Source organism: Sinocyclocheilus grahami, unplaced genomic scaffold (genome assembly GCF_001515645.1).
Source record: "Sinocyclocheilus grahami isolate Dianchi unplaced genomic scaffold, SAMN03320097.WGS_v1.1 scaffold18.1, whole genome shotgun sequence".
Lineage (NCBI taxonomy): Eukaryota > Metazoa > Chordata > Actinopteri > Cypriniformes > Cyprinidae > Sinocyclocheilus > Sinocyclocheilus grahami.
In genome coordinates this window covers 1,388,336-1,416,002 of record NW_015505197.1, presented here as the reverse complement: position 1 = coordinate 1,416,002, position 27,667 = coordinate 1,388,336, and the positions used below count along the sequence as shown (strand labels likewise).

Below are 27,667 nucleotides of genomic sequence, written 5' to 3'. Positions count from 1 at the left end.
CATTGAATCATAAACAATTTTTTAATAATAGGATTGACAAAACGTCATTAAAAAAAGAAAGAATTTAATTAAGGATGCAGAACAGAGATGTCCTGTTCTGAGGTTTACTTCACTGCAATGGTGTTGCAGATCAACGTGCTTCTTCAATCTTTCGTGTTTTTTGTGATCTTGGTTTTGGTGTTGACGCTGAACTGGTCTTTCTTACCGCGCAGCCTTCTCCTTTTTGGCGTGGCTATCATCACCTGTCTGCCTTTCTCTGTTTCGGTTTAGTGTTTTGTTTAGTGCATTCAAAATGAGGTCTTTGTTGTTTTGAATGTTGTAGGAAGTGAGGTTGATGAGCCTCTGGAAGTCCTCAGGTGTGTAAGTCAGTTTGTGAGTGAGATATGGGGAGGTGTTACTGTTAAATTCAACATCAACCGCTCCCTCCTTCCACTCCTTCTCTCCCTCTCTCTTCACTCCTACACCACACACATACACATGATTCTACATTAGCATTTTTATAATGTACATTCTTGGTTATTTGAGCTGATGTTCTAAATAATGGCAATATCCAGTCACAATATACTGCAATTAAACCGTTAAAAGTGCTTTAAATGTAGCAAAAATATTGTTAAAGTTTTAAGTAAGCTTTGGCTTTTAGAGCTGTTTTGCCATTGTCATGACAGTCTGTGTATTATAAAAATATAAATGGGTTAATACATGCAAGGAAGATAAGACCAGTCATCATTCAATATGCAAAATGTGTAAGAAAGAACACCAGTGACAATTCGGTATGCAAATATTTTTTGCGATGCCATCTTCATCAGGTACATTATTTTTTTGAAAATTTTTATTCAAAGTATCCTGAAAAAAATGCATCATGGTTTTCAGAAAAATTCTAAGCAGCACAACTGTCTTTTATTTTATATCTACTGTGCGGCCTGGACGCAGCATCCGTCAAAAATAGGCGAACGTTCTTAGGATCACAACAAATGACAGCACGTATGAGCCTCCCTCAAGACGCACCATCACAAGAAGAATACACAAATTGTATGAAAAGGAGATTTTAATTTGATTACATTAATATTTAAGTTGAGATTTACAAGAAATATTTTAACTGCTACTATGTAAAGGGAATACTGCTGTAAAAAAGCACCTTATTTGTTTAAAGTGTTTGCAAACCAAAAGTTATTGCACTTTTGTTCCTACAGCAGTACTTTTAAAATAAAAGTGCGCAATACACTACTTTTGAATTCATTATTGAATTTTGCGCATAACAATGCAATTTATCGCAGAAAAATCATGTGATTAATCGCGATTAAAAATTGTAACCGTTGCCCAGCACTATTTAAAATAAATTATTTTAGAAAAAATGTAAACAATAAATTGTAATATTTTTTCATATTACTATTTTTTATGGATTTTTGATCAAAAATTGCAGCCTTTGTGAGCATAAAAGACTTTCAAAAAAAAATTTTTTTAAATCTGTAAAAAAAACGGTAGTCTATTTTGTCCATAGTCAAAAATATAGACAAAACCTATATAAAATATATACAATATAAATTTTAGATTTATGTTTATTTACTGTACACAATATAAAATTAACATTCTAACCAGAATGTTTGTGGAATATAAATACATTCCTGCTTTACAAGCACTGTAATTCCTATTAGGAATATGGTAGATGGGATGTAAAGAGTGATGGTGGTACCCACCAGGAGACTTGAACTGCTTGAATGAGACATTGACCAAGGGAAAGTGAAGCACTATGGGAACCTCTGAATTCTCTTTATCCTCAAACACATAAACTTCCTTCAGCGGCTCCGACTCCACCTTTTTGAAATCGATCTTTGGAAATGGAATCTTGCGATCAGCGCAGTACTCCTGAGTTTGCTTAATTACCTATTGGGCACAAACATTTTTTAAACAAATTTTAAATTATTTTAATTTTTTCTCAAAATTTCTTAAGTACCTAATATTTGCATTTCAATCAGTTCTTAAGCAATCTTCCAGGTCTCCCACACCTTAAACTGATCTGGTTCCCAAGAGTAGTTTAGAGACAGAATAACATCCACATGTCTGTGAGAGCGAACCACAGGAGGGAATCCTGCATTTACAGAAAATCCAGCATCTACTAAACTTAGCACAGGATCAGCTGGAGTCATGGTGTTAGGAAAGGCGTCTGGGTGTGTGTCTATAGACAGAGCACGAATATTATGGAATACTGCAAACACTATCAGCTATTTAGATGTAAAAAGATGTAAATTATATTTCATGCAATGACAGACATCACCAAATTACATCTACACACATGAAATAACACTAAGATATAGTCCATATGAAGAGTAAATATAATAAACACAGTGCACGCTTGAAATAGTCAGTGGCATAAATAGAGCTCTAGACCTTTCCATGCGATGAAGCCCGTGTTCTTATTGTAGCTGTTGTGCATGTTGAAGCCTCTCAGGAAGTTGTACATCTGGCTGACAATGGGGCGGCTGGTCATAAAGCCACACAGCATTTTAGCAAAGTCAGTCACAGGGCTGATCAGGTATGTGCCAAGTGCTGTTGGTTTACTATCAGTCTCTTTACAGAAGGAGACAAGAAGACAATTAAGTCATGTCAATATATAATAATGAAAGGGTTGGTAAGATTTATTTTTTTGAAAGAGGTCCGATGATAATGTAATGCATTTATTTAATCAAAAATACAGTAAAAACAGTAATATTGTGAAATATTGTTACAATTTCATCTTTAACATTGTATTTGAAAATAATGTAAATAATATGTTTTTAAATGTAACTTATTCTTGTGAAGGCTAAGCTGAATATTCAGCAGCTGTTACTCCAGTCTTCAGTGTCACATGATATAATAATTCCTGATAATGCTGATTTGCTGCTCAAGAAACCTTTCTTATAATTGTTATAAAACTGTTAAGTATACACATAGGGATTAAAATGCATCACAAACGTTCACCTGTGTTACTCACTCCTCCAACCCAAGGCATCCAAGAAGGGGTGACTCCTGTGGCAATACTCCAGATATCTGTCAGATTTATAGAGAAAATGCTGCTCCACATTCCTTCATAAACACACACACAGATTTGAGTTATTAATGTGACTGGTTACAGTTGACATCATTTGCTTACAGCACAGGATCAGGTTCAGATTCAGATGTAGACTCTCCCTACTGGCCAAAATCAGCAAAACATTTTTTTTTTTTTTTTAGATGCTGAGCGCAACAATCCATTTCTTCTTCTGTTACTTATGGCCTTCAGTTTTTATTCTGTTCCATGTCTTTATTATGTGCATGAACTCAAACACATACACTCAAACTCACCCACAAGAAAAGACAACCCAGTTTCAGGGAGTTTCTTGACCATGTGGCCGAGGTAATATTCGCTCCCAAAGTTCTGTGCAGGTATAAAGGCACCGTATTTTGGAAATCCAACCTCATATGGGGTGAACTCACACCATTCTAAATAGAAAACAAAGAAACATGAGATTATTGCACTTTTATTCCCAACATCAAGCTACAATCTTGTCGTTTATCTACTCCTTTCTTAGTGAGCCTATTCTAAAAACGTTCTGTAAGTCTTAGGATGAGAAAATAATTTGCATGTTTATATCTTCATAAGGAGTTGCTGAATAGTCTATTAAAGCTATTAATATTGCACTTCACAGGAAGCTGATAGCTGAATTTACTCAACAGACATTGCACATCACTCTGGCACTTAAATAAGTTTGAATAATATAAAGGCAGTGAAAAGGATTTGTACTGGACTGTTAACAAATATAAAGTGCGCAAGATGCAACAACTACAATGCAACGTTCATAATTATATATCTAATATAACCAAATTACATTTATTTCAAACATTTTATTAAACACGTATGACTCAATTTAGTGCTTTTAAATGACAATTTATATTAATAAAATGTTCTTATATAAATAAACATGGATGTATTATATACACAAGTATATTACAAGAACCTATGGTAACTTATATTAATTATATTTATTTACAGAATTATATTATCATACCTTAAGCTCCTCTAATAAGCGTGATTCACATGTCTATGTTTAATCATGTTGCAGGTTGTTCCAAATGAATGCATTTTTTCAAGTGGCATGAACTTCAACACAAACAGACTTTTGACTAGGTCTGGTTCACTTAGAACGACTTGATTAGACAGAAAAAGACAGTTTACAACATGTAAACTGTCTGACAGATAGGTAAACCAACTAACAGATATGTAAAAGAAAATCAACCATAATTTGATGATATGAACACTATCTTATTGTACATATTATGTAACGTGTATAGTATGAACATACTAACTCTTAAAACAAAGCAGAACACACAGTTAACGCCCGATGATATCATGTCACCTTGACTCAAATAAGGTGTGTGACCAGTATAGCAGGCAGCATCTGCATCCTAAACAAATGATGGTCATTATAGAAAGTGCGCTTAAGCACTATCTGTTTGACACAATTAGTATTAGGAAATTACCGCCCATGGGTTGTTTATGTACATTTCCTTATATGTTTTAGTTTGAGAGAAGCTGAATTGCCATTATATTTTTATTAGTACATACCCGCATCTGTTATACTTTCTGTTTTGCCATTCTTCAGGTTAACAGCTGTGAATATGGGTAGAGGGTTCTGGCTTTCAGACACTGTCCTCTGCATTTCAGATAGACTACCCATGTGTTTCTATAAAAGGAAAGTATTATATCGTGCACAAGATTTTAATACAGAGCCAAAACTGACAGAAAACACAATTTTTTTTTACCTTCCCTTGGAAAAGATACTCTAAAGTCAGACCCCACATGTCGATGAGAGACACAAGGAGGCCTTCTTTCTCTCGCTCTTGCATCCTCTGTTTGTATTCCTGTAGCTGCTCTGAGGAAAACATACTGAGCACCTTTTTAGAGAGCTCCTTCTTTACAGACTCCATAGACTTATCAATGCCACCCTTTGACCAGTTAGGGTCTCTATAAAGAGAGCCTAGAGCCCTGAAATACAAAGATTGAACAAAAACATTATTTTTCCAAATTCTTTTTCCATATGACGGTGCAGCAACCATAGAGTCTAATTGTTCATTCAGATGCAACCCATCAAATTATTAATTTTTTACCTAATTGTAATTACTTAAAATCTGTTTGCTGTCTGTCTGATGCATACTGTACTTTCTCAGTCTGACTAGCACACATGGTTTTTATCAGTCATGCTTAAAAATGCATTAAGACTCCTCATTCTCACCAAGTGGCACCTGAAACCCCTGTGATGTAGCTGACTGCATCAAGAAGCTGGATCTTCTGCAGTCCCTTAAGGCTACCATATGTGCTTGTTAACGCTCTGCTCCCACCACCAGAACACACCACAGCCACCACTGGGACCTGAGGAGTCACATCAAACACAGATTCAAATGTTGCTCTATTTGTTATTGGGTATTTGTATTCTATACAAACAATAGAATCAAAATTCTACTGTACATATTGTACAGTAGGAAAATCTCTTAAGTTATTTGCTGAATATATGGGTTATTTGTGCTAAAGTACCTTGCTGGGGTCAGGTGCAGAGCTGAGATTCAGAGCTTTCTGTAGAGCCTTTGACACGACTTTTTTTCTCTTCACCAGAAATGTTTTTTCTTCCACTGGGATATCAAAATCAAGGCGCACATCCAGCTCTTCAGCAGAGCTTCAGAACACACACAAAACCATTTTTATCCTGAGATTAGGATGGATTTGAAATAAAAGCTGATAAATAGCATTGTAATTTACAATGTTTCATTTTATATTTTCTAATCATCATTTACTATTAAACTACTACTGAGGATAGATGTGAATTAATTCACGATTTGTTACCGATCATCCGTTTTCAGTTGCAGATCAACTTTATTCTTTGAAGAAAAAAAAAGGAAAGGAAAAACAGGTCATTTTAGATCAAATGCACACATGAATATAATATATGAATATAAATACAGGATTTGTCTAATATATTAATTATGAGAAAAGATGGGGAGAAATTTATATTACTCTATTAGTGTATAGTATTATGTGTTATTATATTATCAATAAACCATTTTTGGAGCGTCACATTTAGATTTAATCGATTAATGAATCAATAACTCACCTCTCCCAGAGGCAAAGAGACCGTAATCTGTTGTTTGGATGGTAATGGTTTTAAAGGGATAGGGGTAAATCCAGTGTCTACAGGGTCTGAAACAGCAGCATCCACTACTACTGTCCCAACCTGGAGAAAAGTATGTTTGTTTAAGCAAACATTTAAAGCCACACTTTCTGTTTGTTTCAGGTGCTTTATAAATCTACAAGCCCTTATGTGAAGTACTGTATACATACTGTTCCTGTTGCACAAAATATGAAAAATGAGTAAGTAATATAATTTATGTGGTAGTTTTTACAGCAATTTTCAATAAACAAGGTGTGTCAGGAATGATTGTTGGCATGGATGACCTACATTTTCTGGGCTGATAACACTCTCAGAAGTCAGATTGAGTTCAGTTTCCAGGTCTCGGTTGATGTAGTAACGTAACGTTTTCAGGAAGCTAGAACTTTCCTCAGAATTTGAGATCGCGAAATCCTCTTTGTAGGCCCCTTTCAGTTTTAAAACCACGTTCTGCATTGCTGGAACACACAGAGAATAAACACTGCATTTTTACACTGCTCGTGTTTTCAAAATTAATTTATAGAATAGAGCAATTTAACATTTTCTTTTCTTTTACAGTTATTTCTGAATACCAATGAATTTCCAGTACCCATCTAATATCCAAGCATTTGCATGAGAAATGTGGATGAAAATGTCTATTTACCTTCAGTCTTCTTTAGAAGCTTGTCTATCTCCACATTCAGCTCACAAAAAGGACCTGCCTATTTCAAGAGAAAGCATAAAGTTCATTTGATAAAGTTTTTGTATTTTTGAGTGTTTAGTTAGAGTGGTAAGAGCATGTAGCCTATAGTAAAACCGAAGCTTATTAAGAAGACACCTTCTTATACTGTACATCAGAAAATCATTATTTTAAATAATCTGACTGTAACCCATGATATATTTAAGAAAGTTGTAGTAAAGGTTTGTACCACCAAAACTCCATTAGAGAAACATTGGCTTGGTGTTTCAGAGCTGCAACACACAGACACACACAAAACAGAAACTTAGATCAGATGTATGTGTATGGACATGCACACTCGACTGTACAACAGGTTCTTGCTTGTATCTATTTTTGCAAATGCTCACTAGAACTGCTAAAGGCAATCTCACTCACCTCTTAGTGATCTCAAACTCTACCCACAGTTCATCCTTGGTCTGAGAAAGAAAGTAATAGTCACAAATCAAATATCAAGTGCTTTCAGTCAACTAAGTGTCCATTTTATGTTGTAATATCTGTTTAGATATGAGATCTCTATATAGCACTGACCTTATCATTTATTATAAAGCATTTGGTCTCCTTTTTCCCATGTGTGAGGTTATTGATGTCAAATAGGATAGTGGCACAATGGTCGTCCCTCATTAATGGATCCTCATCATAGATCAAGATCTCCAGAATGTTCTGTGTATAGAGAACAAAAGTAAGGAGTGAAAGTGTAGCATTACATTTTTTGGTTCTAATGAGGCAAAAACTCGAGTAATTAAATATTTGAGCTCATATTGCACATCTTACTGGAGAGATAAATAAGGGAGGTTAGAAATAGGATATAAAATAATAAAACATTCTAAGATCAGACAAATAATTGAGTGGTTTACCTTGATGTTGTTGTGCACCCTGAATGTGAAAGTTTCATTCCATTCAGGTTTCTCGCTATTTGAGATAGTCTTGGTGCGATTTGTACGGGCCGATGCCGTGGGTAAGTTTAGGATGACATAACAGTCAGATGAAGACACTAAAGAAAAAATTGAGGTAGGGTTGGAAAAGTTAGTGAGTTGGCTGAGATAATAAAACATAGATTTATTTGTATGCATGTACACTCAGAGAGATTACTGTTGTATTAGTTGTCAAACTGTACGGCTGAAGGCTTTTGAAAGCCCAGAAATGCCTTTAAAAATCTGTTAAGTAGGCAAAGGATTATACTTATATCTACTGACACATACCTTGAGATTAAAATGATTGCACCCTACTACATAGTGAATTATAGGCATGTGTACCTAGCCGAGACACATTTTTTTTAAAATCAAAACTGCAAACAGGTTTAGACATGTTTGCTTTAAAATTTACACTTCTGCTAAAAAGAAAATTACAATTTGTAAATGAATATATTTGGCTGATGTTGAGAGGACAAACTGTCTCACTGTAGTCATAGGACTGATGGAACTTCGCATATAAGATTTTGACTGACAAATTCCAGTATGGCTTGACTTCTTTCTGTTGAAAGCAAATAACCAGAAAAAGAAAATGAAGTGGTTGAAAAATAATGTAATTTGATTACGAAAGTGTATGTACAACAAATGATCTAAGATCACAAGATCTACACTGTTTACTAACATAGACAGTTAAAACAAAGTAAAAAATGACAACTACAGAACTTCAGTTTGTTATAAATAGTGTCTCTATACAAAAATCTCAATTACAATCATGTAAAGAAACCCAAGAGGAAATAGCTAACCTTAAGCATTGTTGAATGTTTGCACAGAGATCTGGATCCAGCTGCCTGTGAAACTCAAATGAGAATGCATGTGAATGCCAAAGGTGGTGTATGCACAGCTTGAAAAGCTAGTTATCCTGCTTATAAAGTCACAAGTCAACCTTTTCATCCACAATGCCAGTTTTCATAACACATAAATATTGCTAAGACATGCCAGAACATGATAGAATACTATGGCAGTGAACTGATATGAAGAGAGCATACATTCACTCTGAAGGGGAATTTGACATAAAATTCCTCTTCAATTACATTATTTTTTATTTGATTCTACAAAAACATTGTAAAGCTGTCATCTCTCTCACAATGATTCGCCCTGTTTCATTTCTAAACTTATGCAAGTGTTCATATTGCAAAGTTTTGTCATCTCTATTCTTTAATATCCAAAATGATGTCTGATGTTCTGCTTATATTAAGTTGCATTATTTCAGTCTGGCACATTCACTTGCTGACTTATTTCTCAATAGATTTTAAGTGGATATTCACCCAGATCAATGAATGCAAGGTTGCTCCAAAAGAATATGTTCAGGCTGTCTAGGTCTGTCTGGGAATAACTTGTAAAGTAGCTTGAGTGCTGTTCCTCTTTTTAAGCCTATTTCGCAAGGTCATGGCTGCTATCCTATTCTGCAAAAAAAAATTCTGACTCATTAAAAATCACATCCCATTTCTTTGTGATTCTGTAACATGCCAATTTAAATACAAATAGAAAATGAGAATGATATGATCCATTACACCTATTATTTTGTTCTTTTTTAGCATTTGATTGGAAGAACAGCCGCTTTTCTTTTTCTTATCCCATAAAAAGACTATTACTTACCTATAAATTACATAACAGTGTCAACACGTTATCATTGCCAGTATTGTCACTGTTTTTTATTTTGTGTGTGTGCAGGTATCGCCCAAGGTGTCCAAAAACAAGTATGTTGCCAGTTGGCGGGGCAAGTACACCTTATTTTAATTCATTGTACAGCACTACAATGCAAAAGAGGTGCTGTTACAGTCAACCAATTACTGACTCCGCCAGTTGTGCAATGACTAATTCCTGTCTTTCTTTTAGGACAGTGTCTAATAGTTCAGTTTGTCTCCACCTGCATTTTGAACATATGACCACATATTCACCCTCCTCTCACCTGTCAGGGAAACACACACTGGACAGACTGGAAAGTTTTACAAAACTATTCAAAATACTTTATTAATGGACCTGAATGAAATCACAGGCAGCATGAGCAGAGGATAATGGAGATGGGAGATGAATTGTGAGTAGCCACACATACACACACACTATTAAACAGTCACTGAGAGATACTAAACACTTACCTGTTGTCTTGTAGGAAGATCAACAGGAGGAGAGGAGTAGGAGACTGGAAACAGGGACGAAGAGAGGATCAAGGAGGTAAGTGTTCTTCAGCTGAGTAACAATCCAAACGGATGCAGTCTTCGCCATAAACAAGACCAGACAAGGCCTGTGTGTGTGGAATTTGTAGCCAAAACTGTAAGGTATGCGCCTACACATGAATTAACTTGAAATGAATTTACTGTAAATAATTACCGGAGTAAATAAAAATGACAACTAGCCTTGTCACTATCATGCGATGTCGTTATGCCAACAGGAGATGGCGTCAGTCGCTTAACTGTAGGGAACTGAGCAAAATGTCACCACAAACACTGTGGAAACACAGTGGCAAATGTGATCAAGGTCTATTTCCGTTCTCCACATTTTTGTAAACCAGTTTTCTCTTTCCTGGCTACTTTTAGATACTGGATACTTTTAGGCTCAATTAACCAACTGCTGAAATATGTCTAGGCATGTTAGCCTACTCACGGTATGTGTTCCCAGCTTTTGATCACGTTCTTCACTAAAAGAAACCTTAGGAAACACCTGAGATTTCAGTGTGTGCAGTGAAGGTGTCCTAACCAGACTTTGTATTGACTGCATCTATTTGAATCACTCTAGCACTGTCCGATTCATTCACACACAGATCCCCTTGTCCCAGAATGCCACCCACACCTGCAAATCATCTGCTGTAACAGATTGAGGTCTTTAGGATGCTCCTAATAGAGCTTTGTGGATGAAATCCTGAAACCAAGCTGAAGTTGAACAGTGGAGGGATAAGGGAGATCTTTATCCTAAAAAGCCTAAATTACATTTTATAACTGCAGATTGTCCCACTGGGAGCATAATATTTCTGCATTTGTCAGGAAATTAATTAAATCTATTATTTTAAGTTAACATAACATGCATTTATTGGTGCAAATATCTTGATTTTCTTTGTATAAAGAGAAAAGAAAATCATTAAATGTTCATGAAAATGTTTACAGTTTCTTTGTTTAGACGATTAAATGTGTTTTTCTTTCGAATAATTTTTTCCTTAGATGGCATAGGAAAACTTTAACTGAAATATGTCTAGGCATGTTAGCCTACTCACGGTATGTGTTCCCAGCTTTTGATCACGTTCTTCACTAAAAGAAACCTTAGGAAACACCTGAGATTTCAGTGTGTGCAGTGAAGGTGTCCTAACCAGACTTTGTATTGACTGCATCTATTTGAATCACTCTAGCACTGTCCGATTCATTCACATACAGATCCCCTTGTCCCAGAATGCCACCCACACCTGCAAATCATCTGCTGTAACAGATTGAGGTCTTTAGGATGCTCCTAATAGAGCTTTGTGGATGAAATCCTGAAACCAAGCTGAAGTTGAACAGTGGAGGGATAAGGGAGATCTTTATCATAAAAAGCCTAAATTACATTTTATAACTGCAGATTGTCCCACTGGGAGCATAATATTTCTGCATTTGTCAGGAAATTAATTAAATCTATTATTTTTAGTTAACATAACATGCATTTATTGGTGCAAATATCTTGATTTTCTTTGTATAAAGAGAAAAGAAAATCATTAAATGTTCATGAAAATGTTTACAGTTTCTTTGTTTAGACGATTAAATGTGTTTTTCTTTCGAATAATTTTTTCCTTAGATGGCATAGGAAAACTTTAAATGACTGTACTTTTTAATTTTACAATTTAATTTTACAAGACCATGTTTGCCTTTGTTAAAGCTTTTGTTGCACATAAAAGAAAACTAAAAACGCAAATTCCTCCTCTCTTTGCAGCCCAGCTCATTTAACTGAAATTGGAGTGATTGTCTGTGATTTTGTCTCAAAGATGAGCACCATGGCTACAAACACCCCTCCTGCTCCACCTGTAATGGCTCTGAAACCGAACATTAGACCCTCACAAAATGTGCTCTGATGAGAAACCTCAGCCTGTGTGCTTAACACTCTCACACACACACACAGAGAGAGAAAAACTTCTGGTCAGACTGACACACTTAGATGAAGCTGGTGGGGTTTTCTGCTAGTATTATATGGTCTATTATGATTTGAAGATGGTTGCTAGCACTGTTTTGAACAGGAGAGCAGAGGCTGAAAGATGGAATTGATTTGTTAAATCTGAATGAGAGGTTTTAGGTAACAGAATGGAAGAGAAAGAGAGGAAACATTGACAACATGCCCTCCAGAACAATTATCTGAAAATCACTTCCGTTGGAAAACAGCAAGGTCTGTGTCTAATCCTTGCGAATATACAAACCTCTTACGATTTTTGAGACATTGCATGTAAAACAGTGAGAACAATGAATATATGACCTGCCTGAAAGTACCAGACGTCAAATCATTTTTGGTTTATTGATTATATAAATACACATTTTATACACATGCACAATCAGCTATAGCATATTTGATTAAATTTGTTATTTTTGCAGCATATATAGTATCTTACTGAAATGAGAAAAATATGCTGTATCATATCATTTATATAAATATTAATTTATAAAATATTTTCTAGTAATTTGCACTTAAATTTATGTATTTTGTAAATGTAAATTGTGTATATACACAGACTACAGTAAGAAAAGTCTGTAGAAACAGGGCCCAGTGTACTGTGTTAATATGAAATAATTTTCTGTATTGATTTTCACAGATTTTTACCCATATTTTGAATTACAGAATGGATTTGATGTATTTTAGGATTAAAGGAAATGTCACATGTCCTGGACGAAAATTTTCAGTAACTTTTCCATTTTTCTACAGATTTTTTTGTTGAAATCTACAGATAGATAGATAGATAGATAGATAGATAGATAGATAGATAGATAGATAGATAGATAGATAGACAGATAGATATATCTTAGAATGCTGTAAAAATGCTACTTTACTGATTAAAAAGCACTATACTTTATATCGTCGTACCCAATTTAAAGAGACCCCTTAAAAACACAAAAATGCACTCAACCAGTAAACACAAATACCTCTCTTGAATTCATTCCTTTTAATTCTCCTTGTACTGTTTATCAGCCCCTCTCTGGTAGTAGCATGGTATGTTTTGAAACAGTTCCCAGGTTTTGGCTCTACTTTTACTCCATATACATTTGACACGTTGTAGATGGCAGAAAGAGGTACAAGGAACATTAGCAGAATAAAGGTGCTAGCGATACAGAAGAGAGCCTGCTTAGCTCTACTAATGAGCTATTAAGAGCAAGATAGGACTCAAGTCTCTCCCCCTCGGCCTCTTTTACAGCCAAAACACACTTTGTCTGGTAATGGGTGTATTAGCGGAATAAGAATGCACTGGTGTTAGTTGGGGGTGGTGAGTGGGATCTGTGTGTGATGTATGTTTTACCCTATTACAGTAATATAATTCAAGGTTTTTTTGTTGAAACATGGGGATTCCTTTTACTGTATGAGTAATGAGTAGCACCTAGGTTTGGTTGCTTTATTTTTTATATTAGCTCATTTTATTTAATGGGGGCAAAGACACTGACCAGTTAGTTTTGTGATTTAGTTTTACAAACCGATCAATTAGTTATTAGAGAAGTATATCAATATCATATCGGTTTAACAGTCAATATTAGAGTTTTTTTATTTGCCAAAATTGATATTTAGTTGTGCATGCTAATTTTTAATGATTACTTAAAGCAAATCTTTAAAACGCTAATAATTTGATAACACTATTAAATGCCACTTTTTGTATATAGTTCACTTACAACATTTAAATCTGATATTTTGTGTTTTATTTAATTTACAATTTTTATTATTTTATTTTATAATATTTTAAAGAAAATGTATTGTTATTTTATTTTAGAATATTTTCAGTAAAATAGTATAGAATTTAATTCATTATGCCGTTTATTGGTTTTCGCTGTAACTTTAAAACTAAACTAAAATAAATTGAAATAAAACAAATAGCAAAACTAAAACCTAATCTTAAAATTTGATTGGTTTATCAGTATAGGCCAGAATATTGATGCATATTGGAATGCATAATGTTTTGCTTTACTGTTCATCTGTTTTTGTCTGAATTATGAATGAATAAATAATTCTGAAATTTCATGAATGTTGAATTATAGGAGTCTGAATAGTTTCAGGCATTCATACAGTAAATACCCACAGAGACATTTTATGAAGCAGGTATTCTATATTTAACATGAAAGTGGTGATCAATAGTTCTGACCTTTGCCATCATTGTTATACACACCTGTTTTGTTTTTCCAAAATTCACAGGAGGTTTGCAAAATCTTGGAGTTCTGATAGCTGCGTAACCCACATGCTGCATCGCCCAAACTCAAAAGGAGTTCATTCAGGTATTGTCATGTCATGCCTTGTTTCTTATTTATCTATTGATATGTCTCACCATCTGTCTTTTTGTCTCTGTCTATGTGTGTTTCCGCCCATCTCGTCTTTGTCCCTCTTCTCTTTTGACGCTGAAGTGTTTTGTTGTCTCTAAATAAATGAGGTGGGTGAGTTTTGCCATTATGACACTGTGGGCTTTACTTACCCTCAGATGGGAGGCTTTACCAGCAGTGACACAATAGAGACAAACAGAAAGGAAGAGGAAACAGCACTCATTTTGTTCTGGGATCTTCACAGCTACTTCATTAGGGCATATCTGAATAACCTTCACACAGAAATATGTGGAAAAAATGTATGAAAGCCCAAAAAATGCCATATTGAAAATATTAGCATTTCACAATGTTATGACTTCTTTTGTTAATGACAGAATGGCAAAACTGAAGGTCAGGATGTTAATTTCCAACACAAATCACTAAATTGTTGGGTCTAGTGAGGCTTCAGATGCTATCAGTGCAGTTTGATTTCAGATAATGTGTCCCTGAGACCAATGAAAATCCAGTGAAATTTGTCTTTATACTGAACTATTTGCAATATTTATAAGTATCAAAAGGTTGATGAGTAATTTGCATGACTGCAGGGTCAAACATTTCCTGACATGTCAGGTTCAGTGGACCATGTACTTGCTCCAGGTTTGAGTCCAGTCCCATTCTCCTCCCACCACTACACTCTACTTTCTTATAAAAATAAAATAAAAATCACCCAAATAAACTAAAGTAAAAGCCTTTTCCTACATTTGTAGTACCTACACTCTTAAAAATAAAGGTGCTTCAAAAGGTTCTTCAAGCGATGCCATAGAAGAACCATTTTTAGTTCCACAAAGAACCATTCAGTCAAAGGTTCTTTAAAGAACCATCTCTTTCTTAACTTTTAGTAATCTGAAGAACCTTATTTCACCATAAAGACCCTTTTGTGAAACAAAAAGGTTCTTCAGATGTTAAAGGTTCTTTATGGAACCATTTAGACAAAAAGGTTCTTCTATGGCATCGTGAAGAACCTTTATTTTTAAGAGTGTAGATTGGTTGTTAACCTGGTGAACCCACCAGCTTAAACGAGAATTGAATTTCCATGGCAGTCTAAGATGACTGGTTTGGTGCCCATCTTGTTATTGGACCAGCATAAGCATTTTATTCATATTGATCAGCCATGTTGGAAACAGGTTGACCAAGTGGTTCTAGCTGGTTGAGCTAGTTCACACACCTGTACTATCAAAAAAATATTTTGAAAATATATAGCCTACTTATAGCTTGTCAGTGGGGCAGTACCCTCAAAGAGACAGCTCTGTGCCTTATCTACCCCTAAAGTATACTTGTACCTTAATGGTTGATATTAGTAACTTGAGGGTATATTTCAGTACTTTAAGGGCTGATATTAGTAACTTTTATTTATTTATTTATATATACATATATGTACATACACATTATACACACACACACACACACACACAAAGAAAAACAAGTAGATAGAATAGAAAAATAGAACGCTAGTGTTCGTTTGTTTTTTGTTGGGTCAACTTAAGGGTTAAGATTATAAGGATTGATATAAGTAACTCGAATGTATGTATTAGTATCTTAACAGTTGATATTTATATATTAATTGTTCATGTTAATAAATTAACGGTTGATTTTCAGAACTTAAGGATTCATATTTGTACCTTAAGGGTACTAACATTTACACTTAAGTTACTAATATATAATTTATAACTTAAGGTTACATTTCTGTTCCTTAAGGATTGATATTTATAACTTAAGTGTACATATTAGTTCCTTAAAAGTTATTAGTATTAGTTATATTAGTAACTTAAGAGAGCATATTAGTGTATTAAGCCATGGTAGGAAACCCGCATCCCTAACCTAACATATGTTGTTCTTTTCAACAGGGATTATACATGACCAACAATCTTAAAAAGCAACAGATATTTGAAGATGGCTCTGTACCAAGACAGTTTAGTGTCCCACAGTCTCCGTGTAGGACATCTTCATCTTTTGTCGACCTGGAACGTCTCAGACCACAGCTGGTGTGTGTCCCACCGAACTCTTATTCCCAAGCTCTGCGCAGAATCACCCCATTGCCCCATTGCCCCATTGCCCCTGCAGCCCCTTTTCGTTGCCTCCTCTTACCTTTTCTTTAAAAAATCCCTCCCTCTCATCTTTTCTTTAAACAACCTTTCCCTCTCTCCAACAGGCTGCCCCACACACTCACTAAATGAAGTTAGTCCAGCACCCCCCTCCCCATCCTCTTCTGCTCCCTACCAGACACACTCACAGAATTGTTTGTTAATAGTCCAATTAGATAATTGCCATCTTTCACTCCTTTTGCGCTCCGTTTCCCATAAAGGACTGAATGGCTTCAGGAGGGGGGGAGTTCAGCATGAAGAGGGCCTCTGGCCCTGCAAGGTGACAAGAAGGGTCCGAGCCTGTTCCCTGCTCTCAACCATTGGCTTGAATTGAATCATTGTAGCCTAATCAATGGTCTTATTGGATTACAGACCACTGCTGTTCCCCCAGATATTGTTGCGTTGACAATGAAAATAGGCGAGACTGAGTGGGTGGGTGTGTAGTAGTGTGGAAGGAGTGGGAGAGAAGAGGAGGAGGGGGTTGCTTTGGGTGTTAGCATTGGGATATCGGGCAGGTTGAGTTTTTTAGCAGTGCTTTAACAGGTTTCTTGTAGGATAAGGGGGCTGAGTTACCGTAACGTCCAGTTTGGGGTATTAGAGGTGTTGGGTAACTCGGGGTGGTTGTTGCACACCGTCCCCAGCTTGACAGAGTTCCCTTGTGTTCATCTCTTTCTTTTGTGAATCCGTGTTCATTACCACTACAGATTCCGAGCGAAGTGGATTCCGTTTTTTTTTTCGTATTCCAGGTCTCTCCGCCTCCCTCGTTCTTTTTTTCTCTCTCGCTCTCTTTGCTCTCCACCGGTCTTTCCCTCTCTCTCTTTTCGCTCTTTGCTTGTATTAGCTCCAAGGGTGCAGCGTGTGGTACCGGGCCATTATCCGGGGGGAGATTCGCCAACCTGCTCGTAAAGTTAGCCCAACCAAACATCTACAGCCTGAGAGAAGGGGAACGGCCTGTGCCAAGGCATCGAGGAATGAAGTGGAACTTTTCTGGTGGTCCTTTGGCTCGGTGATTGTGCGTGGTGGCGATTTGAGTCAAATCATCTCCCTTGATCCTGTGCGCATGAGGGCAGAGAGGGGGGTCGGAGTGAGTGGACCCCTCTATCAGGACAATGTGCATTTCCCAAACAATTTAGAGTATTCATGAGGTTACGCAAATGTGGAGGCAGCTAAATTACCGTAATCAATTGAAGCGGCGAGCATGCGTCCGTCCACAGCTCTGATTACCCGGAGATCAGCCTGATGTGAATGTCACAAGGAGAGGAGCTGTTAAATTGCTGTTGAATTTGGGTGAGAAGTCTATGATCATTGGGCAAGTGAGTCTGCACAGAGATAATAGGGCAGATCAGTGGACCAGGAAAGTGCTGGTGGCACATTAGCTATCTGACTTCAATTCAAAGCTGCTGTTTTACAGAAAGACCAAACCTGTATTACCCAGAATAAGCCGTGTGTGTCCATACTCAAATAGTTATTTCTTCCCAACAAGGAGAAAAAGAAGGAGAAATCTTCGCAGAGGATAAGAGACTATGGAAGTCCGCTACAGCCAAGACTCGGAGTCCGGAATGTTGTTGAAGAATGGACTAAAAGAGGGGAAAGAGGGAAAGGATTCCCAGGGGAACATTTCAAAAACGTTCCTGAAGGACCAGCAGGAGTCCTTCTCTCCATCCGAACCGGTGGAAAACTGCGAAAAGAGCCGGACGAGCTCAGCAGATCCTGATTACTGCCGGAGGATTCTAGTTCGGGGTAAGTTTAAAAACACTCCTGTGGAGCTTTTTGTACATTTTGTACTCCACAAAAATAAACAGGAAATGGACTTAATGGGAACTTTTAATTTAGCTTTTTGTGATAGTTCTTCTGAGTCGCTGGTTTAGTTTAGTTTAGGGTTTTTTTCGTCCAGCAGTGAGTGTGTATAGATTTGAGCATGCACAAGTGTACATGGTGCAAATTGATCTATGCTGCATTGAGAACAGGACTAAATTGGTTTTGTATTGAAGAAAAAATGTATGATCGTTATTTTGTCAGCTCTTATGAAGTGTCATAGCTTTATGATCCAATCTCTCAATTGCAAATATTTAGAAAATGCTATTTCGAATAAGTTCAAATATGTATTACCATTATGGACAAAAACACTAAAATAAATAGAATAATTATCCAGTCTGGAAAATAATTAGCACTGTACAAAATGATTGTGAATTTTTTATTTCTTTACAGTTTCTGTGATTGAGGGATTTAAGAAATTTAGTTATTTTTATACATAATGAAAAATGTAACTTTTTTTGCATAGCTGATTATGTTAGTTATCATTAGATGGTCTTATCATCTCTGTTTTATATATATATATATAAGCTTCAATGCTTTTTGTCCATCATCAAAAAACATTATGCATTCTGTTACTTTTTAAGCATTCTGTTACATTGCTTCTTTTACTAAAGTATTTAATGAAGATACATCTTTTTTTCCTTAAACAGTATCATTGAGATGCACAGAAATGTATCTGTAAATGAATCATATTTCACATTAAGTTTTTTTTTAAAAAAGCTATTATGTTTTTGTGACAATTTGACTAAAAGCTGTTTGTCTGTATTTGTATTAAATTACTAACATAGTTGTGAAGCCCCTCCTGCTTGTGTCAGCTGATTGTGAAATTTTGGAGCGCAATCAGCTCCATTAATTTATTTAGGTTGTGAAGATAAATCTAGGGCAGACTCGGAGGCCTGCTGAAATACGAGCAAATTAACCTTATGAAATTATTGTGTAATTTCTTCAGTCACAATTCAGCAGCCAATACAATTATTTAGTATCTGGATTTGAATAATTATGGAGACCAGTGTGTGTTTTAAGTTATTTTGAAGTTGTCACAAAGCTTAACTAATTTTTTAAAGAGTATATTTATTGCTTCAAATTTTACTAATAATGCTGGAGCATGGTTCTGCACATCACAAAGACACAAATAACAACAAAAATAATTACTTTGATTAATCAGCTAACATGTTTGGTGTATTTCTTAAATATTTCTTTCATTTTTAAATCATGCATTTATCTCCCTGTTTTTATGCACTTTATTAAATACTTGATTAGTAAACATTTTTAGTAATCATTTAATCTGTTCAGAGATAGAAGACCCGTTATAAATATTTATAACTAATATGCAAAAGACAGAAAAATAGAAAATTGTTGTGCAGTATGATTTGTCAGACCTTTTTGTGTATTTGTGTTTTAAATTAAGTTTTTTTTTAAAATTTGAAATATTCTTTGAGCTTTAATTAAACTTTTTTATTTTAGTCAACACTGTTTAATACATGATAAATTGTTACTATTTTAAATAAGAAACTTTTAGTTTTTAATTACTAAAATAATAAGAGTCTAGTCTGGCATTTGTTTAGCATTTATGTGCCATGATATACCTACAAAACTGTGACATTTTTAACAGCTTGTGGAGGAAAATAATTTCTTGATTAATTAAAAATGTCATATGTTTTGTTGGTTATTTAGCCACAAAAACTGTGTAATGTTACAAATGTTTTCCATGACTACCTATATTAATTTCTCAAAAAGAAATCACTTTTGGCATGTTTTTATGATATAATAATTTCTTTTAATTGAATGAACAGATATTTTAATGATAATCTTACAGTAGGTATGACAATTTGCTGAAAACATTTTTCCTATCACATTTAGATGCCAAAGGTTCGATTCGAGAGATTATTCTCCCCAAGGGTTTGGATCTAGACCGACCAAAGCGTACTAGGACCTCGTTCACAGCAGAACAGCTGTACAGACTGGAGATGGAGTTTCAGCGATGCCAGTATGTTGTGGGACGAGAACGAACCGAACTTGCCCGACAACTTAACCTATCTGAAACTCAGGTACACACCCAAATGTACATATCGATACACACTAATACAATTACAAATTCAAATTCAATCATTATAAAGACTATTGAAATCAGCAATTAAAAAAAATAATATTAATAATCACAAACATGTATCACACAAATTTGGCTCTCCCAAAACATATTTATCCTTGTGACGCATGTCTGGTGCATAATCATAAAATGTATTGTTGATACTCTGTACAATTAAAAGACACATAGTTACCTGGTAACAGGTTGTTCTGACTACATGATTTTATTATTATTATTATGATTTTGATATTTATTTAATTTGCATTTTGGGTGGCATCCCTTCAGACCACTTAAAACATCAGCGATCCGATCACATCTTCCTGACATTTTCCCGGATAATTCCCTTTTTTTTTTGCCCTCGCCATCAGTGCAATAGTTTGATGGTTTGTTAGTGACATAAAGGCCTGCTTTACAAAAATAAGCCCAGCGATGCATTTGCGGCACATGCTTTGCGCAGGGGTCAGCAAGAGGTCACGAGCTTGAGATTACATGATTGAACTGTACATGCACTCTCTCTCTCTCTCTCTCTCTCTCTCTCTGCTTCGTTTTATCCCTCTCTCTCTCTCTCTCTCTACGTGTCTCCCTGGATAATCTGCAGCGCGGGGAATCTCTGACTGCAATAGTAAGGCTAATTTTGGAATCCACATTTTTATTTGTTTATTCATTAGTGAACATGTTCATTATAGCACATGCTTGCAGGACCAAGTACTTCATTTATTAAGAAAAAAAAGACATGATGGCTCACAAGAAATATAAGATATAAAAATATAGAGCTGCTTTTTCTCATTTTAACACTCAATATTGCAGTCATATATTGATCAGGGCTCCCCGAATTAAATACCCTGAACACCTGCAAACCAACAATGCTGTCTCAACGTTTCTAATTCTATTGACCATTTGAACTGTGTCACATTCTATCACATCATCACCCCACTAACGACTTTAAAATTCTTCTGCTGTCCTGTGGGGTGAAATTAAGACATTTAAAGCCCTGAGGCAGATCAGTGCTGCTAACACAGGGAGCACAAGAAATTATCTTCACTAATGCCCTCTCTAATGCCCCATGCTGCAGTGCAGTTCAAATCCATGCCTTGATTACATTAAAGCTTCCCGTGTCTCTTCTTGGCCGCCTGATAAAGATGGTGAAGTGCACCTTAATGACGGCTTCATGAAAATAACATTGTGTTCTGAAACACTAAATGTTCTGTGGAAAGATCAAACAAGGAAATTTGTGAAAGTGTACCAGCAATGCATTTTGTATTTCTCAAAGGTAGTCAAGAATGCATGGAGAACTAGAGGGGAAAATATTATGTTTTTATAAGGTGGAATTGCTCGTAACTCAATGTTTTTTGTGACCTTCCGGTTCATGGTATCCGCTTTAGTGCTTTATTTTAGTGCTTTAGAGACAATAGCAGGTTTAATATGATAACTCAATATTTAGCATTCCATTACAACACTGATGAAACTGTTAAGGCATGCACTTATGTAACTAACAGCTTTGAAAATACAGCAGCTTATTCTTTATTTAATAATCTTGATCTATCACGAGATATTTAAATAGTAAAACACTTTTAATTGTGATGCATTTAAGATGGTAATTTTAATGTGTTTTTTTTAATGTAAATGTGACAGTTAAACTGCTTGACACAATTCTGAGATGTTAGTCATACTTCATTGTTCTTATTCCTCTGAAGCTATTATCAATCATTTTAAGTACAACAAATATAAAGTGGGCCTCCTTTTCTCTATAGAAAATAAATATATATATTATGATTTTGTTCTGCCATCGGAACTTGATCTAAACATGTATTATCTGGAAATTGCCATTCCTCTTTCTTTGTAATCCTAAATTAAATGGATACAGTACAATTATGTGGTTCAAAACAGTATTGATCCATCCGTCCTTGCAAAAGGAGCTCGTGTTGCGGTGTTTTTCAAAAGAATAGGTGCATGTTTTTGTTCATTATATAGGTTTTTATTTACAATTACCCTTTTTATTTAAATTAAATTAATTAAAAAATAAGTTTAACTTACACTTTTAAAATTTCAATTTAATTTTAGCCCACGTTTTTTTTTTACTGTGCCAAAATACATATTAAATTGGTGCATTAAGAATTAAACTTTACCACTGCTTATTTAATTAGATTAATTTATATATACACAATTTAATTGCATTTTAATTAATGTTGTCTCTATTAATAGACTTTATAATTCATGGTATCTAAAAATCAAATAATTGTTTTACTTTTTAAACTTTATCTTATTTAATTTTCATTTATTTATTAATAATTAACATTTAAACCAGTTTGAATAAATAGTAGCATTATGCAAGCTTACGGTATTCTCCATATTATATTGCTTTGTTGTTTTCTATTTTAAGCTAATTTCTCTCTATCGTTCCTTCGACAGGTAAAGGTGTGGTTTCAGAATCGTCGCACTAAGCAGAAGAAGGATCAGGGCAAGGATTCAGAGCTGCGCTCCGTGGTCTCTGAGACAGCCGCCACCTGCAGCGTCCTGCGTCTCCTGGAGCAGGGCCGGCTCCTCACTCCCCCAGGCCTGCCAGGGTTGCTGCCCCACTGCGGGAGCTCGTCGCTAGGCTCAGCCCTGCGTGGGCCGTCTCTGGGCATCACCGCTAATGGAGGCTCCTCCAGCAGCAGTAGCAGCAGTGCCGCCAGCTCAGGCACAGCCGGGGGGAGCCCGCCGCTGCCAGCGGTGACCAGTTCGGGGACAGTCACAGGGCTGCAGGGATCTTCGCCTGCCCATGGGCTGTTTAGCTTCCCTATGCCCTCTCTGCTCGGGTCAGTCGCCTCACGCATCTCCTCCACCCCGCTTGGCATGGCTGGATCCCTCGCGGGGAACTTGCAGGAACTTTCTGCCCGCTTCCTGAGCTCGTCCGCATTTGAGCCCTACTCGCGGACAAATGGCAAAGAAGCATTAGACAAGAAAGTTTTGGAATGATCAATAGGGGTTTCTTTTTGTCCTTTTATTATTTTTTATTGTTGTTAATGTTTTTTAATTAATTTGAGCTCTGATTATCTCTCTTTTTTTAATCACTTTCGCACCCTTTTGTCTCATCAGTGCTGTTGTGTTTTCAGTCTTGCGTTTTTTCATGTCGTCAACCTCCACACTTGATGCCTCTCAGAATTGTAAAGAGGTGGACTCATACTTTTTAAAAATCAAGGATTTTCAGAGCATTTTGCACTAAATCAAAGTTTCTCCAATTTGACACAAATGAGAGCTTGAGGAAGGAATGTAGCAAGAGATTATGGAGGGGAAGAGAGATGAAAATGGTTGCTGAGGCAATATTTTCGGGAAACTTTTTTCCCATATACGTTTTGGAGCTGGACAGTTATATTCAGATTAAAAACTAATCTGAAATCTGATGGGTTGGAAAAAAAAACAGTACAGAACATAGACCCCCGATAAAAACTGAACTCATGGCAACATCCTTCATGTTTTCAGTTGGAAGAGCGATCTAAATGTGTGATTTTTACGTAGTGGCGTTTACCAAGTCCCAAATAATGAAATATATTGGGATTAATTTCCAAAGGTGAGCATACAATACGGTCATACTGTGGCTTTATATACACAATTTGCTTACAGAGGTCATGAATTTGCCATATGAAGCTATAAGATCAGATGTCTATACCATTTTGTATTCGTATACAAATATTTGTATTGTATTTGGTTAAACACGTTCTGACTAAATGGAAGGAAAACGCTGTCACACCGTTAAATAGTCCAATAGTATTCTCTAAATGGTTTCTTTGAGGGTGCTCCCCAAAACGAGTTTTGAAGGCAGTCTCAGTTTGTGAGTTTGTATGTCTTAAATATGCAGTTTTTCTCCTTTGTGCGTGTGTGTGTGTGTGTGCTGGTACTGAAGTTGTAGTCCTGGTTTAATGTCCATGTTAAGGTGCATGTTTAACTGAAAACCCTTCGAGAAAACTTGAGATGTCATTGCCTGGGATTAAGCTCCGGAGCATCTACGTGACCCTTGCATTATTGGACTAAATGTGTTTGCTGTGAGCGGCAACCCCTCTACCAATGCGGCAAAGTTTTCCAGAAGAATTTGAAGCCCTTTCTATAATCAGAGCTGAGACGAGGCGGATCTCTGAGGGACGAACAGGGTACGATTACTGTAGTATAAAAGCAAGACGATTGAATAACTAAAATTGTTATTTTATTGTAAATTATTGACTTCTGTAATAAATAGATCATTAGTATATCTGCAAATAATGAAAGAATGAATGTATGGGGGGGGGAGGTTCTGATTGAACAGCCAATCAAAGCTCTGGTGGTGGTGTTGTTAAATATCTTGAAGTTTGTGAACCGTGGTATGAGTGTGGATATATATTATATATAACTAAAAAAATCAAAACAAAACAGATCTCTTCAGTATTTCATTCCATGTGTAAATTGTAAATGGCATGATGGTGTCTTCATGTGATGTTCTCAGCATCCGTGTAAATCGTCTAAGGTTAACTTAACACTGCCAGCTCTGCCTGCTCTTGTGATGTTTGAGAGACACACAGCCTTGCATGAATGAATGTCAGTACATGTACTGTTGAGGTATTCAACCTATGGAGTATCAGAGTTTCATTCAGACAGAAATATCTCCCAGAGTTACTCATTGTCTTTGTTTGTTGATCAGTTCAAAGGTTTGTTTGAACTGTTTGGTTTATGTAATATATATATTATTTCAGTTTAATTTAATTTTAATTTAAGTTTTCTGTGGCTTTACAATGCAGTTAAGATTTTTAAAATGTTATATGGCTGATCAGTGACATAAGATGAGGTGAATTAAATAATTTATTGAGGTGTGTTATGAAAGACAGACAACTGTTTTGTTTTCCAGAAAAGGAGGGAAAAAATCATCTGTCCTTGTAATTGGATGAACAGTATGATTTTGTTGCACTGCACAGTTGCATTTTATAAAAGAGACAGATAATATTGAAAAGAAGTTGGTAGAATCAGGGCAGGGAGAATGAAAAGTAAATAATTTTTTGTAAAATGTTTTTGTAAATGTCTGTTAGAGCAAAGTCTTAAGGTTGTAGAATGGCAATGACTAGCCAAAAGAAAGCAGAACTTCATGCTGCAGCTGGAGTTTTGCAACACTGAGTTCCTGTCCTATCTGCACCGCTCCCTCATGGGCCCCGATGTGTCACCATATCCTAGCATTTCAAAAATAAATAAATAATAAAATCTGCATTTGTATACGTTTTAAAACGTAAAAGATTGTTTTTTTTTCAATAATGATTTCTGGCAGATATAGTCTGGGGTTCGGACTGAGAATCGTAAATTTATAATAGAAATTCAGTTCATATTTATTCAAAATACTTTTTGAAAAATCCTGAAATTGTTTAATTATTTAATTTATTTATTTATTTATTCCCCCACCCCTCCCCCAGTTAATTTGTTATGATGGTAATATGAAAAAAGGCATTAAAAACAAAAAAAGGCATTAAAATGCTAGTACTTTAGGACCCCTCTTGTATTCAGTAAAAACATTGTGTTCAATGATAAACCCTTGTCGTAACCATTTTGCCACTTTGGAATTTTGTTGTACTTTTCAATTTTGAACCATCATTTGTATGTGTGTGTGTGTGTGTGTGTGTGTGTGTGTGTGTTTATATGTATGCACTGATAGAAGTCTTCTAACTAAAGGCCTTTGTCATTTGCTTAAGCAGTATCTACCCTTCTGAGTCTTGGGAATCTTCCTAAAAAATAAAACAACAGTCTTGGCCTCCTCTCTCCCTCCCCCCTCGCTCCATCTCTCCTCCCTTGCAGCCCAATTAGGCTGAAGGTCGAGCTGCATTGTGGTTAGGGGTGAGGGAACGGGTGGAGACGATGGGGGAGAGTGTGAAAGAGAGAAGGGGGGGATTCAGCGAGACCACCAACACGTTCCCCGCGTCACATGACTAGCCCTTAAACCCCGGCCTATGGTGGGAGGAAACACAGCATCCTGTGAGTGTTTTGTACTCTTTGTGTGTCCCTCACGTCCTCTTTTATTTGTGCTTATATATGGTGATCAGAGCATAAACACATGCTGTAAAAGAAGCTTGTATGAGCATGGAGTGGACTCGTGACCCCGATGTTCCCGGTGAGCGCTAAATCCCGTCACTGCTCTCCCGGTTTTTCCCTAAAGTATCATACATGCTGACAGGCTTTTCTAACTAACTGATCCAATAAACCAATCAGAGGATTTCGAAAAGCGGAGCAGATACACGTCAGTAGCTTTGGCACATGGACTCACCAAGGCCCAATTTCAAGACACCCTATGCCAGCTGAAAATTAGATTAAAAATACAAAAGGCAACCATAGCTATATTTACAAGCACCCAAATAATCACTTTATATCTGGACTGAAAAATCTTCATGTAAACACATCAGTCGATCCAGTTGAGCTCATTCTAAATGAAATTTCCATTGGATTGAAAGGCATAGTGTAGACCTGAAATAATCAACAGGAAAAAAATTAAACATGTGAATACTTAAATACTTAAAACTATTTTCTCAAATGGATTAAAAAATACCATGTGCCATGATGTGTATGTTTATATATGTTTTACATCATACGAACATGCGTATGTTTATTTACTGTCTTATTATTGTCTTATTAACTGGTCAGTGGATTTATTAAAATTCTCAAAAAGTCAAAAACGACATTTAGCTTTCTCTGGCACTACTAACTTTTGATTGGAATATGTGTAATGCTGATGTAAACAAATATGTAAATCGTATTGCAGAATTTGGGGTTCATAAATGTTTTTTCTGAATCTGTAATCAGATTGGATTCATTTTTAAATGATTGCATGTAAACATACCCAATTTCAGATAATGTGATCAAGAAATAATGCAATAAATGATCATCTAATGACAAATAATTTAGGTATAAAAAGTAAACTGCCACTGGGGCTGTACTCTTTCAAAAAGTACTAAAATGTACTTTTAAAGTACTAATATGTTATAATTCGTACCATTTAGGCATCAAAAGGCAAAAAGGTAAAAACTGATTTTTGTAGCTTTTGTGTCTTAAGGTACCATCCCAGTGACAACTCTGTACCTTTTTTCGGAGAATGTAATCAGAAACATTACATAAAGGCTAATAAGAGTTAAAAGGTTTTGAGCTGATTAACTACCTACAGTATAGACTGTTTATGAGAAACCTGCTGACCAGGTGGCATATCACTAATCCTATTACATATCTGACACAGCAGACGTCTCCAAACAATAATTAGCAATGCCAATGACAGCCCCTGCTGTGGTAGATTAAATACAGATGTTGTTATTAAATCACACAGGTTTCAAACAGCAATTATGCAGGTGG

General features: G+C 35.9%; 2 protein-coding genes across 5 annotated transcripts; one reads left to right on the top strand and one right to left on the bottom strand.

Annotated features, from left to right (window-relative positions):
* On the bottom strand, positions 1-10,056 carry LOC107553138 (cytosolic phospholipase A2 zeta-like). Of its 2 annotated transcripts, XM_016235268.1 has the most exons (21): positions 9,956-10,056; positions 8,603-8,647; positions 8,289-8,361; positions 7,746-7,882; positions 7,420-7,551; positions 7,267-7,307; positions 7,082-7,124; positions 6,817-6,874; positions 6,465-6,631; positions 6,120-6,239; positions 5,852-5,886; positions 5,546-5,684; positions 5,247-5,383; positions 4,777-4,999; positions 4,580-4,697; positions 3,319-3,456; positions 2,956-3,060; positions 2,386-2,565; positions 2,004-2,173; positions 1,695-1,881; positions 1-458 (listed from the first exon to the last, which is right to left on the bottom strand). In XM_016235268.1, exons 2-21 carry the CDS (start codon positions 8,609-8,611, stop codon positions 202-204), a joined length of 2,469 nt encoding a protein of 822 aa, XP_016090754.1. In that variant the 5' UTR covers positions 8,612-8,647; positions 9,956-10,056; the 3' UTR covers positions 1-201. The 2 variants fall into 2 exon arrangements, with proteins under 2 accessions (XP_016090754.1, XP_016090746.1); XM_016235260.1 differs by lacking the exon at positions 9,956-10,056 and having other exon boundaries at positions 8,603-8,676.
* Positions 9,711-24,983, top strand: LOC107553160 (ventral anterior homeobox 1-like). 3 transcript variants are annotated; one of them, XM_016235300.1, is made up of 7 exons: positions 9,711-9,894; positions 9,970-10,031; positions 14,199-14,278; positions 16,204-16,341; positions 17,927-18,180; positions 20,116-20,303; positions 22,751-24,983. In XM_016235300.1, exons 5-7 carry the CDS (start codon positions 17,964-17,966, stop codon positions 23,297-23,299), a joined length of 954 nt encoding a protein of 317 aa, XP_016090786.1. In that variant the 5' UTR covers positions 9,711-9,894; positions 9,970-10,031; positions 14,199-14,278; positions 16,204-16,341; positions 17,927-17,963; the 3' UTR covers positions 23,300-24,983. The 3 variants fall into 3 exon arrangements, with proteins under 3 accessions (XP_016090786.1, XP_016090778.1, XP_016090794.1); XM_016235292.1 differs by having other exon boundaries at positions 17,924-18,180; XM_016235308.1 differs by lacking the exons at positions 9,711-9,894; positions 9,970-10,031; positions 14,199-14,278; positions 16,204-16,341 and adding an exon at positions 17,555-17,727 and having other exon boundaries at positions 17,924-18,180.
* The last annotated feature ends 2,684 nt before the right edge of the window (positions 24,984-27,667 follow it).

Bases quoted from the DNA above. Each gene is read 5' to 3' on its own strand.
- LOC107553160 (XM_016235300.1), top strand. From the start codon at position 17,964: ATGGAAGTCCGCTACAGCCAAGACTCGGAGTCCGGAATGTTGTTGAAG. The intron at 18,181-20,115 runs GTAAGTTTAAAA...TATCACATTTAG, and splicing joins CCGGAGGATTCTAGTTCGGG to ATGCCAAAGGTTCGATTCGA. The intron at 20,304-22,750 runs GTACACACCCAA...TTCCTTCGACAG, and splicing joins TTAACCTATCTGAAACTCAG to GTAAAGGTGTGGTTTCAGAA.
- LOC107553138 (XM_016235268.1), bottom strand. The intron at 7,883-8,288 runs GTGAGACAGTTT...TTTTTTCTTTAG, and splicing joins CCATCAGTCCTATGACTACA to TGTCTTCATCTGACTGTTAT. The intron at 2,174-2,385 runs GTCTAGAGCTCT...CTCTGTCTATAG, and splicing joins GGGCTTCATCGCATGGAAAG to ACACACACCCAGACGCCTTT.